At 35.4% G+C, this 16408-nt stretch overlaps 1 protein-coding gene across 1 annotated transcript in view; it reads right to left on the bottom strand.

The window, feature by feature from the left end:
• The window catches only part of DMD (dystrophin), a 2174064-nt gene that overhangs the window by 819609 nt on the left and 1338047 nt on the right, over window positions 1-16408 (bottom strand). The window contains exons 46-48 of the mRNA XM_031660704.1: window positions 9843-9990; window positions 6702-6851; window positions 555-577 (exon numbers count right to left, since the gene is read on the bottom strand). Of these exons, the coding sequence (XP_031516564.1) occupies window positions 555-577; window positions 6702-6851; window positions 9843-9990 (321 nt within the window). The remainder of the gene's footprint in view (window positions 1-554; window positions 578-6701; window positions 6852-9842; window positions 9991-16408) is intronic.

Here is a 16408-nt window from a genome sequence, read left to right as displayed (position 1 = left end):
CTTTAAATTACTACTCCCTTCCCCCAACCCTCAGCCTCCAACTGTTTAGCAACTATAAATTAGAGATATGAATATTTATAATGCCAAGCCCTATAAAATTATGCATGTCCTTTAAATAAGGGAAGGGTGAGAAGCGATTATGATATGCTTAGAACAGAATGTGGCACATAGTAGTCCTTCATTAGATAGCTGTTAAATAAATAATTTAATTACAGTTTTGCTGTGACTATTAACTACATAAAGAAAACATCCAAATAATGGATTTCCAGGAACTTACATAAAGAAAACATCCAAGATCATGGATTTCTAGGAACTATCAGATTATATGCCCAATAAATAGGTGAACACCCCCTTTTTTTTTTTTTGAGACGGAGTCTTGCTTTGTTGCCAGGCTGGAGTGTACTGGCATGATCTTGGCTCACTGCAACCTCCGACTCCCTGGATCAAGCGATTCTCCTGCCTCAGCCTCCCGAGTAGCTGGGATTACAGACATGCGCCACCATGCTCAGCTAATTTTTGTGTTTTTAGTAGAGATGGGGTTTCACCATGTTGGCCAGGATGGTCTCGATCTACTGACCTTGTGATCCACCTGCCTGGGCCTCCCAAAGTGCTGGGATTACAGGCGTGAGCCACCGCGCCTGACCTGTTTTCTTATATAATAGCATTTTAGCACACAGATTTATAAAATTGAAAGCTGTGTGAACTGTGTTACAAATACACTTTAAGGGAGAAAATCATGAGCACATAAAAGCTCCAGTGAAACTATCTGGTCCCTGCTATGACTTCCAGCTAGAGAAATGATTTCCTATAATGATTATTATCCTCCCTACTAGATATTTTACAGCATTTTTTCCAGGGTTCCATAAATACCAGTCAATATGGTAACAATGCCAGTGAAGATTCTATTCTTTGGTTGAAAAAAATATCACATCACACACCAGGTCCTATTGTGGGGTGGGGGGATGGGGGAGAGATAGCATTAGGAGATATACCTAATGTAAATGATGAGTTAATGGGTACAGCACACCAACACGGCACATATATACATATGTAACAAACCTGCACGTTGTGCACATGTACTCTAGAACTTAAGTATCATTTAAAAAAAAAAAAGAAAAAGAAAAAAGAAAAAAAAAGAAAAAATATCACATTAAGGACAGGACTGAACGGTAACTATTAGAACAATCTATTAATCATCATCTTGTGATAGGAAATTGATTGGACAAAGTGTCCATTTTTGAGCAAGGAGTGGGAAAGTCAAGCTTTAGCTTTATTTAATTTTCTCCTTTTTACTATTCACATTTATACTGATGACTAATAATGACTGTCATTACATAGCAAATATGTCTGGAAAAAGACTAAACATTTATTTACCTTATACAAATGAAAATAAATCTAAAGTGTTTACTCCTCAGATACATATTTAGAAGCAACATGATTAAAGGTTAATACAAAATGAACCAGATTTCTGGCAATTTAGATACAGCCAACTGTATATTGTGGAAGATAGTTTTGCTAGGAGTTGCACTATATTTTTACTTTCATAATTTTTATTTTGTGATTTTTTGAAAATAATACCTGTACTATTACCAATATTATGAAAATTATTCCCATATTAAAGGTTCGTTATATATGTTATATTTGTAAACCTATCTTTTTCCTAGGTAAAGTGAATAAGATTTTTAAAGATGCACTTAAGTAAAATTCACTTTCCAGCAAAATTTCTTAACTGTTTTCCAAAATGCTTTTTTCTTTATATGCACCATTTTATACTGTCTGGGCAGTAACAAGTTCAAATAGTAATTTACTATTTACATTTAAACAGCATATTTTATTTGTAAATGGTATTTTACGTGTAGATAGTAAGTTACTGTTTACATGTAAAATATGATGAAAACTTAAATTTATTTAACAAAATGAAAATATATTTATTAAAACAGGAATGCATAACATATACTACCTGTAAAATTACTTGACATTAAAAATAGGATTTTAACTAACTCTGAAACAACATAAACATGTTTTGCTATATTACACAATCATAAATGTTCCACAGTAGAGAAGGTTCTAGAAAGTAATTTAAAAACCTAGCATTTAGTTCTCAAAAAGGGCAGAAAGCAAAGCTAAAACTCATATAGTTTTTTTTAAAAGAAAATAAATCCCCATTTTAATATTTAAAGGAGCAATGGAATGAAATGGGAATCCATATTTTTTCTTTTTTTTCTAGGGTATTATCCACATAGAAATCACTTGAGCTTCACCAAAAGGTTAAAACCCCCATTCTTTATTTTGGAATCACTTTTATATTTAAATAGAGAGCTACATGGTCTCAATAACCTTTCTAGGACTCGGTGTTCTAATCTAGAAGATGTGAAAATAATTTAGTTTCATGAGGCTCCTTCTACCTAAATAATCCTCAGCCTGCAAAATGAATGTTCCATCTTTTCACCTTTTAAATTAAGGAAGGATACAATATGATTCAAAAATAAAGAATGACAAAGTATATTTTGGTTTTAAATAAATGGGTAGTTAAAAAAATACTCACATATAACATGTATAAGAGCAATAAAGAATGAGGAAAGGGGACACAAAATAAAAAGACATGAAAGGAAATGAAACTGGGATTAAAGGGGTCAGGGAAGGAGAGTAGAAGAGAATGTGTTACATAAACCACCGGGGCAGAAAAATAGTGGCAAATATGCATATAGAAAAGTAGATTCATGGCCAGGTGCGGTGGCTCACACTGGCAATACCAGCAATTTGGGAGGCCGAGGTGGGCGGATCACCTGAGGCCGGGAGTTCAAGACCAGCCTGACCAAACACAGCGGTTCCTGTTCCTAACAAACAGGCCCATGCCATGGTACTGCAATCCCCAGCCACTGGGGAGGCTGAGGTGAGGAATTGTTTCGAACTTCACATGCAGGATGTGTTAGTGAGTTTATCCCATCACGCGTTCCATCATGATGCAAACCCGGTCCTGAAATACAGCATGATTCATAATAAATACAGTAAGGTGTCAATTCATAGATGAAAATTAGCATAACAGTGAGAAACATAGAGGAAGAGAGCAATGATGATGGCAAGAGAGCCTCCTACACCCACATGCATGTTCAGAGAAAATACAAAGAAATATGAAGAGGGATAAATATTAAAAACACCTGAGTCAGAAGTGTGTATAAAGATCATAGAATGAGATGCTCAGAGAGAGAAACACAGAGCCTAGCTTTAATAACATCCCCACTTTGTGGCTCTTATGGGTATTATTGTTAAAGACTGTAAAAGGTCAAGTTATGTATTAGACAAGAATGAGGATATCATTTCATGAGCCTTCATTGCATGAAGGCACTCATAAATTTATGCTAATGGCTATATTCAGTTTAAAGCAACCCTTTCCATATCCGCTTAAAGAGAAGCTACCCAGGCCAAGGCAGGGTAACACGCTTTTGCAATGAACTCATTATACGGTCCACCACTCCCTTAAAGAAATAGCTATATTATCTTCACCCGCTGTTTTCTCTCTTCAGCAATGAAACATAAAGGTACAGGCCAGGTGCAGTGGCTCACGCCTGTAATCCCAGCACTTTGGGAGGCTGAGGTGGGCGGATCATGAGGTCAGGAGTTCGAGATCAACCTGGCCAACATGGTGAAACTCCATCTCTACTAAAAATACAAATTAGTCGGGTGTGATGGCGTGCGCCTGTTGTCCCAGCCACTCGAGAGGCTGAGGCAGAAGAATCGCTTGAACCCGGGAGGTGGAGGTTGCAGTGAGCCGAGATTGTGCCACTGCACTGCAGCCTGGGTAACAAAGTGAGACTCCGTCTCAAAAAATAAAATAAAGGTACAAAAGTAAGTGGTCAGTTGGCTCAATATGCAGAATGCAGCATATTAGTTAGCTGTGCAGAAAGCACCTGCCAACTGATTATGATATTAGGATATATCTGGAGATACTATGTACTAAGGAATTGACATATTCATGTCCCAGTAACTATGACCCACTAGTTCTAATTATATCACCCACTCTAAGCTTTGGATGAAGGATAGGACTCGAGAACACAGGGAGGGGGTCTGCTTTATTTCTACCCTCCTGTAATAAGTAAGAGCTTGAGATTTAATGAAGATCAAAATGGTCTGCCAGTGTTATAAGGCACTTTTTTAACTTTAAAAAAAACTTGTGTTATTTACCTAAATCTGGTACTGATCATTTCCTTTGTATCCCTAAATCTAAACTAACAGGGATACAGGGGCATATGGATGGAGAAAAGATGATTAAATAATTTTAATATGACTAATGAATAAAATTCCAAATCCTGTGGCATTCAATGGCAAAGACATTGCATTAAAATTATAATTTTGACGTAAGGAACAGATATTATGGATGCTGTAGTAACATAAATATATACATGATGGTGTTCGTAACCTCAGTTTTAATTTTCTATCATAAAAATTTGACTTTTTATTTTGTTTCAGAACACACAAAACCTTCACTCTTTCACAATCCACAAACCTGCTATTGTATATTTTAGATAGTTATCTCATAATTCCTACAATTATAATTTTTTTTGTTTGCCATAAGATGTACTGAGATATTGTAGGACATTTTGGGTATCCTGCCTCCTTGTTCTCTTTTTATGAGGGATGATTTCATTTGCATTGTTATGTAGATGTAAAATTTAATTGCTGGGACACCACCTTCCCTCCATACATAAAAGTCTATATCTTTACACAGATGTTTTGCAATCATTAAAGGTAGAAACCAAGAAGGGTTTTTTTTTTCCCCCCAAATAACTACCTGCTTGAATTACAGAGACTTAAGCGCACATTATGGTTTTAATGTCATAAAATTGGTACTTATTTTAGTTCCTAAATATTTTATCAGTCATGTAAATGATCTGTTATTAGAATGTCAGCATCATCAATTTAAAAAGTATAATAAATAACCTGACACAATTCGAGATGTTCACAAATTAGATGACTCAGTATTGTAAAGATGCTAATTGAGCTCCAGATTCACAAAATTTCAATCAATATCCTGGCAGGCTTTATGTAAAAATAGACAACATGGTTCTAAAATTTATTCAAAGAAACAAAAGTAGCCAAGGCAATCTTGAATAGGAAGAACAAAGTTGGATGGTTTACACAACCAGATCCAAAATATGTAAATAAAATGATTGCATACATACATACAATGGAATATTATTCAGTCATAAAAAGGAGTGAAATTCTGACACATGCTACAACATAGATGAACCTTGAAAATATTATGCTGAGTGAAGTAAGGCAGACACAAAGTGGCAAATATACAATTCCAATTATGTAAAAGATCTAGAATAGCCAAATTCATAGAAACAGAAAGTAGTCCAGAGGCTACTAGTGGATGGGAAGACAGAGAAAGGGGAACTATTGCTTAATGGTTACAGACTGTCTGGTTGGAGTAATAAAAATTTTGGAGACTGGGCGTAGTGGCTCACACCTCTAATCCCAACACTTTGGGAGTCCAAGGTGGGCGGATCACCTGAGGTTAGGAGTTTGAGACCAGTCTGGCCAACATGGCAAAAACCCATCTCTAGTAAAAAGACAAAAAGTTAGCTGGGCATGGTGGCAGGCGCCTGTAATCCCAGCTACTTAGGAGGCTGAGGCAGGAGAATCACTTGAACTTGGGAGGTGAGGTTGCAGTGAGCTGAGATCGCACCACTGCACTTCAGCCTAAGCTACACAGCGAGACTCTATCTCCAAAAAAGAAAAAAAAAAAAATTAGGGGGCGGGATAAATTGTGGTGATGGTTGTAATAAATGCCACTGAATTGTACACACAAAATGACTAAAATGACAATTTTTTATGTTATATATTTTATCACAGCTTAAAAAAGTAATATCCCAATACCATTGAATTGTCCACTTAAAATGAGTTAAATGGTACGTGAATTATAGCTCAGTAGAATTGTTTTTAAAAAAAGATTGTAATTAAGCCAGTGAAGTACTGTTATAGTACAGAGTTAATCAAATGGAAGAGGATATAGAATCTAGACGCAGATTCATACATACAAGTTCTCTTGATTTATAACAAAGATGCCATGACAATACAGTGAGGAAATGATTATCTTTGAATAAATAGTGCTGGATCAATTGATGTTGCTTTTTATTATAAATTCATATGCACCACTTGCTTTATATAAAATAAATATGCATTAATTTAATAAATAGTATTAATATTAGATTTATATAGTATTCAAGGTGGAAAGATGAAAACTCACGAGTTAATAAGTAGGTAAGTAAATAAACTTGTGGAGAACGTTAGTGTACATTAATTATTAAATCTATAATCTAGGTGTGAATAATTTTGATTTATGATACTTGTTTAACTAGAACCAGACCACGTCCTTTTAGATTCAATACTGTCAGTATATACCTGGCCACTGAATTAAATACTTCATCATTTCTTCAGTCTAATTCTTCAGAATAATTTAGGCAAAAAAATTGTAGTATAAATTATGGCATTTGGTCACTAATGTAAAGCCATTCACCATCATCATTTTTTCTAGCCACAACAAAGCATACAGCCAAGGCAAACGGTCAGGTTGAAAAACAAAACAGCAATCCACATACCAGCCTCCTCCCCCACCAATGAAGCACCCAGGAGACAAAATACATACAAATACTTGCAACATTTAACACATGTGACAGAAGAGATGGTTAATGTCTAACCTTTATCCACAGGAGATTTGTCCGCTTGAGCTTATTTTCAAGTTTATCTTGCTCTTCTGGGCTTATAGGAGCACTTACAAGCACGGGTCCTCCAGTTTCATTTAATTGTTTTAGAATTCCCTGGCGCAGGGGCAACTCTTCCACCAGTAACTGAAACAGACATTGCAACAACGTTTAAAATGAATTACAGCACAATTCCAACTACCTTGTCTTCGATTCTATTGATTAGTCTATCAAAATGAAGCGACTTGACTGAGGGCCCAGTGGTACCTCAAATACCAACAGTTTTCTATTTGAGCACAGAGCTGATTGACTGAAACACTCACTCCCCAGTAGATAAATCTTTGCAGGAAAAACATGATTATTTTATCCCTCATAATTTTTTAAGAGAAAAATGTGAGATGGTAAAGCAACACTCCAAATAAAGTTAGTGTCTGAAAACATGTCTCTATCAGAAATAGAACAATGTGAATAAATTCATCAACCTCTTGGGTATCATAGCATGCCATAGCATACCGTAGCTTGCCACTGAGAAACTGCATTATCATCTTAAGAGGTAACTGACATTGAGAATGTTTACTCTCAATATACACATTGCCAGGCACTGTGCTAACTTTTTCATGTTTAGTATCTTAGTTTATCTTCATATTATAATACTTATATCAGGTAGATCCTATTATCTTCATTTTATATGGAAGGAAACTGAGACAAAGAGGTTAAATACCAGCTCCCAGGACACAAATCTAGCAAGCAACAAAGCTGTGGTTCAAATTTGGGTAGTTTCATTCTAGAATCCTCATTTTTCACTCCATATCCCTAAATTTCTCTTACTCATTCACCATCATATAGTGTATACTCTTTCCCAAGACCTCCAAAACCACCATGATGTTAACAACCGTGTTTTATTCATTTTTGTCATCTAGAGTTACAGTGTCTGCTACAGTACCCATTAGCCATACGACACTATCAACATTTAAGTTAATCAAAATTCGCTAAAATAAAATCTCAAGTTCCTCAGTCACACTACCAACTCTCCAGGCATTCAAAAGGTACAAATAACTAGTTGTTACAAAAATGGATAATGCAGAATATTTTCATCACCACAGAAGTTCTATTTGACAGCACTGATCTAGATTCTTTTTTTTTTTTTTTTTTTTTTTTGGAGGGGGTTTCCCTTTGTCGCCCCGGTTGGGGTGCAGGGGGGCGATCTTGGCTCACCGCAAGCTCCGCCTCCTGGGTTCAACAATTCTCCTGCCTCAGCCTCCCTAGTAGCTGGGACTACAGGCGCCTGCCACCTCACCCGGCTAGTTTTTTTTGTTTTTTTTTTTGTTTTGTTTTTTGTATTTTTTTTAGTAGAGACGGGGTTTCACCATGTTAGCCAGGATGGTCTCGATCTCCTGACCTCGTGATCCGCCCGTCTCGGCCTCCCAAAGTGCTGGGATTACAGGCTTGAGCCACCGCGCCCGGCCTGATCTAGATTCTTTCAGGAGAAAAATAGAATCATATATATTAATTATATAAGAAAATGCCACTAAATAATGTCTCAAATGAATTATCAATTATATTACTATATATGACACAGTACATTTAGGAAAGATAAATTTCCAAGAATAGACTGAGTTCATTGTTCTAGGGTATAACCATCTTCAAATGATTCCCATTCTTTTCTATTTTTGAATCTCAAATACCTAGTAAAACATCTGATGTATAGTCAGTGCTCCATATTTGTTTATTGAATTACACCATATTTTATTTTTATACTTTATTTCTTGTTCAGGTGTAAATTTCTTGTTTCACAGAAATAAATGTTTGACATTGGACTCTGATTTACATGTATAAGGCAACTGAATCATTGATAAAGGAGCAATTTCATTTCCCTTTGATTATGTGACCTTGTAAAATGAGGATAATAGCAACCATTGTCAAAATTTGATATGAAGATTAAATAAAATAGTGGCTGTACATGTATCTAATACTTGGCACATAATAGGGAATGATTAAATATTAATTTCTCTTCCCCTTTCACCTTCTGTTTGACAATTAAAATGAAATAGATCCAAAAGAGTTGCTTTCCTAAAACTAAAACCATGAAAGTTAATCCAACAGCACAATCAGAGCATGTCAGTCAGCCAAGGGAAGTAATCCGTAATAAGCAGACATCACAGTAGGAAGGCATGAAAAGCCACTGGAATAAGCTGGATGTCTATTCAACCAAATGGAATGTGAACCAACACCACGTCCTACACCTCCAGACAAACAAGCTAAAACAAAACATTGCTTTGGGGGGATATAATGCCTTTAATTAGAGGCTGAAGTAGTGATATTGATTTGGCAATCCAGATCTTCCCTAAGAAAATGGATTCTTCTTTTTAAAGTCTCTTCTCAAATCTCCAAGTAGGTAACCAGGACAGATTAAAAAAGTGATTCCCATTTAGATTTAGATTTTATGATTCCACAATCTGGTCTTTAGTTTTTAAAATTATTTGAACGGCCGGGCGCAGTGGCTCAAGCCTGTAATCCCAGCACTTTGGGAGGCCGAGATGGGCGGATCACGAGGTCAGGAGATCGAGACCATCCTGGCTAACACGGTGAAACCCTGTCTCTACTAAAAAATACAAAAAATTAGCCGGGCGAGGTGGCGGGCGCCTGTAGTCCCAGCTACTCGGGAGGCTGAGGCAGGAGAATGGCGTGAACCTGGGAAGGGGAGCTTGCAGTGAGCCAAGATCTGGCCACTGCACCACTCCAGCCTGGGTGACAGAGCAAGACTGCGTCTCAAAAAAAAAAAAAAAAAAAAAAAAAAAAATTAGGTTTTGAAGTTCTCAAATAAATATAAAATTATTTTCAAATTAGTTTTTAAGATAAAAACTGTGATTTATATACATAGATTATATACATCTATATGTATAGATGCAATATGTGTGTGTATACATAAATACACACACACACACACACATATATATGTTCTTATGTGCACTGGTTGAGAACTGCAGGGTTAAGAAAAAATAAAGTTGCAACAAAAACACTTTAGCAAGGAATTATAAATAACCTAATGGGCAGGAAACCAATGATTAAATTAAAAAAATAGATTCATATACTTCTTTATAAAAGTGGGCCCTGGGGGATTTGAGAAAATAAAATTACCTTGACTTGCTCAAGCTTTTCTTTTAGTTGCTGCTCATTTCCAGGTTCAAGCGGGATACTAGCAATGTTATCTGCTTCCTCCAACCATAAAACAAATTCATTTAAATCTCTTTGAAATTCTGACAAGATATTCTTTTGTTCTTCTAGCCTGGAGAAAGAAGAATAAAATTGTTATAAACAACATATTTCTCAAACTATTTTTTAATGCAAACTGGAAAACAAACATGGCAAACAATTTGAAAATAAGCAATTTAAAAGCTGTTCTCAATATATAATTTAAGAAAATTCATTCACTTTGAACAAAGCAATTTCAATATTTCAAGAATCTCTAAATGATAAGAGATTAAAATTGGTCAAGAAAAATTCTGATTCAAAAATTCCTGGCCGGGTGCAGTGACTCATGCCTGTAATCCTAGCACTTTGGGAGGCCGATGTGGGCGGATCACTTGAGGTCAGGAGTTTGCGACCAGCCTGGCAAACATGGTGAAACCCCGTCTGTACTAAAAATACAAAAATTAGCCAGGCTTGGTGGCAGGCGCCTGTAATCCCAGCTACTGCAGAGGCTGAGGCAGGAGAATCACTTGAATAGGGAAGGCAGAGGCTGCAATAAGCCAAGATCGCACCACTGCACTCCAGCCTGGGCAACAGAGAAAGTCCCCATCTCAAATACATACATATATACATACATACACACATAAAAATGAATAAAATAAAAATTCTAACAACATTATGTTATGATATCAGAGCAAGGTTTCTCAACTTTAGCATTACTAACATTTAAGTTTGGATAATTCTTTGCTGTGAGGGGCTATCCTGTGCATTGTAGGGTATTCAGCAGTATCCCTGGCCTGTTGTACACATTGGATACCAGTAGTAACACCTCGCCCCTGAACTGTGACAACCAAAAATGTTTCAAGGCATTGCCAAATATACTGGGGGGTTGGGGGTGGGGACAAAATTGTCCCTGGTTGAGAACCAACTAAAGTAAGTATATAACCTAAAGTTGCAAGTTTAAAAATGTTTAATTAAAGTACACTTATGGAAAATTACAGGACAAAAGTATAAACAAAGTTTTTGTTTTGCTTAAGTAGCATCCATTTTATCTGCTCCTAATTCTGTGGGTCAAGGATTTGGATAGGGTTCAGTTGAGCAGTTCTGCTCTATGTGGCTTCAGCTTGGTTTAAAATAAAATCACTAAATTATTACATGCTGAACTGTTTTCCAAATTATGATTCACAACCTTATTTGAGGAAAGAGAAAAACTGATTTTAAATACTTAACATATGTTGTACTCGTGGAAGTTTTAATTATGAAAATGCATATACTCTGTGCTAATTAGCCATAAATTTATTCTTATATATTCGATTGTAAGACAGCTGAACACAATTGTTTGTGCTTAAAATAATTGAAAATTTTTTGTTCTATTGTCTTTTGGGAACTATGTATATCTTCCATGGAAGCTTTTAATTGAAGTATAATATACGTACAGGACGCTGCACAATTTAACTGTATAGCTCAATAGTCTTTTAAAAATGGAACACACTGTACAATCAGAGAAGGAAATAGAATATTATCAGAATCTCAGAAATCTCCTCTTACCCCTTCGCAGTCACTACCTCCAAGTATAACCAGTACCCTGTCAACTTTGATTATTTGGCCTGTACTGAATATTATGAAAATGGAATTATATGGCTTATACTCCTTTGTGTCTTGCCTTTTTCATTCAAGATTATGTTTACAACAAACCTGCACGTTGTGCACATGTACCCTAGAACTTAGAGTATAATAATAAAAAAAACCAAAAAACCCCCCACAACATTATGTTTACAATAATCCATGTTGCATATAATTTTAGTTTGTTCATTAACCTGGCTGTATAGCATTTCATTGTGTTAATATAGTACTTTAGATGGACATCTGTGATAATTCAGTTTTTTGAATGATTAGGTATTTTTTTTTTTTTTTGCTTCAAATTAACAAATGTGTATTGGGAGCTTACTATCTTCCAAGAACTCTATTGGGCATTAGGATTAAAGATGTATATGTTATATACCAAGATTATATACCTTGTCTTGAGGATTTCATAGTCAATGAGAAGAAACAAGCATGTAAGCCAAGGATTATGATTAAGTATTGTAGGAGGAGAAGTTATTTCTGGGGCAGTGCTTGGGAGACATCCCAGAGAAGATAAGGATCTGAGTCTTGAAGCATGAAGATAGATCAGCATGTTGCAGGAATAAGACACAGCCTGTTCAAAGACTGGGCCTTGAGAGAACTACAGTTACAATCATTCTGTAAATCGGAATCTGGTTATTGGACTTATGCTTGCATATATTCAGTTTTCCTATATGATAAGAGCCTGTTCAAAGTCTGTTCTGGGACATGTAAAGTTACATTCTCCCCTCTGTCTATTTCCTTTAAATTCATTTATACATTTATTCACTTATTTTACAAATATTTATGATGTATTGTTTTTAACTTTTGTAGGGACATAGTAAGTGTATGTATTTGTAGGGTACATGAGATATTTTGATACAGGCATGCAATGTGAAATAAGCACATCCATTGTTCATCCCTGGGACACTGGGACCAGAGTCTGTTTTTAACCTATCCTGAATATAACATCTGATCTAGAAGTACTTCTACCTTATCTGGCTGGGAAGATGAATACTATTTACTTCAGCTGAGAGTATATTTTGTTGTCTCATATATTTTGGGGAAACTGCTAGTTTAAAAAATCAAGAGATCTGGAGCTCAGGGGAGAGACGAAAGCTGGAAATAAGGACTTTAGTCATTAGCAATCAGTTGGCGGAGAAAACATAGTAAACTAACTTTTGAACTAATAATTAACATTTCATGTTTGCTATTTTCTGAGTCCATTCTTTCTTCATTTTATGAATTTTAATCATTGACAATTCTCTCTTATTTAAATTGAAAAATAGGAAAAGTCAATTTCACAGCCTTTTGTTGATTTCTTATGTATGGTTAATCTTATGGTTCTTCCTCTTCTTCTACTCTAAGTGCTTAGGCATGGAAAGCCAAAGGAATGCTTAGAATGCTCTTCTGGCTTCTCCAAAAGCTACACAGACCTGTGAAGGAGGTCTGCAGATTCCAAACATTCAGTGAAGTGAGAGGATGCTCTTTCCTTCTTTGGAGTCTATATACTTACTCTCAGTGATTCTCTCAACGTCTCTACTTTTGACTTCAGAGAGATGAGGGAGAAGGAGCTGTCCCTTACCAAAAACACTGCACTCCCGCAAAGCTTACTATCCCTTCCAATCTGAGTCTTTTTAACCTTGCCTGGGACACGGAGTACAGAGGAGGTTGGAAATTGCTTGGAATACAGATAATACCACTGTTGCTTTAGAGTAAACCCTATGGGGAAGTGGCTGGTCTCGATTGCTGGCAGCTTGTTTTAGAACGTGGAATAGCGCCATTTCCCCTCAGATTCTGACCTTAAAATCAATTGTGGAAGAAGAAAACTTCTAGTATAGGTATCCTTTATTTGTTTAAATGTTCCAAGCTGATTTAATTCATTGGGTCTAGATTTTGAGGGTCTATCTCATCTTTTTCTCTCTCTCTTTCTACTCTGCAAATCATTGCCTCCATTACTATTTGACTCCAGATGATTTTGCATAGTGTTCTGAACACTTTTAGTTAAGTAAAATCTTGCTAAAATCTGATTACATTTGAAAAACCTAGACACATTGGCAAAGCTTTTAAACATTTTCAACTTTCATCTAGAAACAGACAATTTCAAGGAGAAGAAAACCCCAACCCCCCCAAACAAACAAAAATTTAAGGAGCAGGGAAAAGTAATATCAAAACAAAAAAATAATAATAACCCTCAAGTTTAGAAAATTCTAAATCAAACACTCCCCTCTTTTCAAATATGTCTCAAATTATTTACTTGCATATTTTTTCTATCAAGAATATCCAGCAAAGAGGAGAGATGTGCTCATTCATTATAGTTGAGATTTATATGTATTACTGGGTTCAAACTCTATAAACATTGTATGCTTATTTTCTTCATTTATTATTTGACTATATCTCTGTAGGTCATTAATTACTCTTTAAAAACTAGATTTTTTAAAGATCCTAGTAATAAGATATATAGGGGTACCCTATATTTCACCATTATTGTATTATTAGGAATTTTGTTTGCTTTCATTTTTTATTATAATGAATAACCCTACAATAAACACATTTGTTTATACATTTTGAATCACATATCTGCTGGAGTAAGAAGGAAAAGTTAACAATGGGAATCCTAAGAATCCAGACACACATTGTTGAATTTTTGTCAAGGTTGGTACTCAGAACACTCATAAACTCCCACGAACAGTTAGAAAATACTTGTCTCACTACACTTTACCACTATTGAGCATTATAATTATATACCTGATAAAACAAATAAAAAGCTTGTCATAGATACTTTAAGCATTCTATTAATAGGAAAGTTGGAAACGTTGTTTGTCATTTATTTAGTTTCTACTGTCAATTATCTGCAATGTCTGTTGCCCATTTTTCCTGTGTTTTCTTAAGAGCTTTTTTCACATTATCTGAAACATAGATTGAGAATGTTTCCAGCTTCCTTTTTGCCTTTTAGTAGTTTTTTTCTAAATAAAATTTAACAGTTTATTTCTTTGATGTTATGTTCATTGATAGTATCCTTAAAATTGTGGCCATTTTACCATTGATCAGATATTCTCACTTATTCTTGATCCTTACTCTTTCATTTGTTAAAAAAGAACACCCAAATATTTAATCCATCTTAAGTTTATATAGTGTTGTTTCTAACCTTCAAGAGTTTTTCAGAAATGGATATTTTTTTCCCCAGGACCATCTCTTCTGAATTGATTTATGGTGCTTTCTTCATTATATTTTAAGTTTCTGCTTGTTGACCTACTGTAGATGTTTATGACAGTAATACACTATGTCAATTATTGCAGCTTTAGGCCGGGCACGGTGGCTCACGCCTGTAATCCCAGCACTTTGGGAGGCCGAGGCGGGCGGATCACAAGGTCAGGAGATCGAGACCACGGTGAAACCCCGTCTCTACTAAAAATACAAAAAATTAGCCGGGCGCGGTTGTGGGCGCCTGTAGTCCCAGCTACTCGGGAGGCTGAGGCAGGAGAATGGCGTGAACCCGGGAGGCGGAGCTTGCAGTGAGCCGAGATCGCGCCACTGCACTCCAGCCTGGGCAACAGAGCGAGACTCTGTCTCAAAAAAAAAAAAAAAAAAAAAAATTATTGCAGCTTTAAAATGTTTAATTTCTGGTAGGGTAACCCGCTCTCCTACTTTAGTTACTCTAACTCATGTAATGTATCATTCAGTCAAATTATAAAATAATTCTCACTGAAAATTTTTAAATGGATTGCATTGTAAGTTAATTTGTGAAGAATTACTGTCTTTCCAATATAATTCTGCTAAATTTTCTATATTTACAGTGTTTTTGAACACAGAATATCTGGGACTCAATGGTGTGCTATAAATAATCAAGTATATTTTCTAATTAACCTTTAGCATCAATTTGAAAGACAGCATCTTGCATGCGATTTTATGCATATTAACCATATACTAATTTAGAAAACTCTTAAGAACGCTCAGAATAAATCATCACTTAAACAGTAAAAGCTTTGGCTAAGCTTTTTGCATCTTTCTTTTTACACAATATTTGTGGAAAACTTTTTTTTCCAGTGATTTAATTTCTTTAAAAATACAGCATCTTTTAAATATGAAAACATTTGGTAGTCATTTCTTATCTAGATTTGTTTTTTTATACTTTGAAATATAAAAAAGATGGTGACAAAATCCCATTGGGACCTTGTTATAATCTGCTTTTCCGAGCGCATGTGTTTTCTGAAATTTCAAAAGCCTCGATTTGAAGTTTTAAAAGCTGCAATTTGAATTTATGTATTCAGATGATTGCAGAAAAGCAAAGAAACACAGTTAGCATTTCCAGGCTTGTCTCTTGACAGAACAGTTTAAACGTGCTTTATATTGGCATTCATCACATGAAGTGTTATTTCTTTGTTTACCTACTTGCTTAATGCTTATGGTAGGATTTATTCAGACAAGTGGTAGTAATAATAATGAATGGGATATTTAACATTACCCATCTGCAAATAAGTGCTAAATATTTTACTTTTAGAAGCATTTCAATACATTTAGACATTTAGCTTTTTTTTTTTTTTTTTTTTTTAAAAGAATGGCTTCTGTTTGAAATATTGGCTCTGTTACTATTTACATTACAAATGTTCCTAATGAAATTAAAGGAAGCACATATTACAATGGTGAGAGATTTGCATAATCAGAAAGGAAGTGCTACTCATGTGTTGCTAAATTCAATGAATTTAACATTCACTCTTAATGAACATTTTCTGTAGGGCTACTCTTACGGTAAGATGAATAGACTGCCAAATCACATGGCATGAGTTTGGTGGGGGATCTAACAAGTGTTTCAGGCAAAGTGCTAGTTTCACAGTTGAATCTCTTTTAATATTCCATACATCCTTTGGATTGCCTTTTATATGCTTTCAGTGGAGAAACTGAAGTTCCAGAGA

Source organism: Papio anubis, chromosome X, assembly GCF_008728515.1.
Source record: "Papio anubis isolate 15944 chromosome X, Panubis1.0, whole genome shotgun sequence".
Lineage (NCBI taxonomy): Eukaryota > Metazoa > Chordata > Mammalia > Primates > Cercopithecidae > Papio > Papio anubis.
This window is presented reverse-complemented; position numbering and strand designations above follow the sequence as displayed.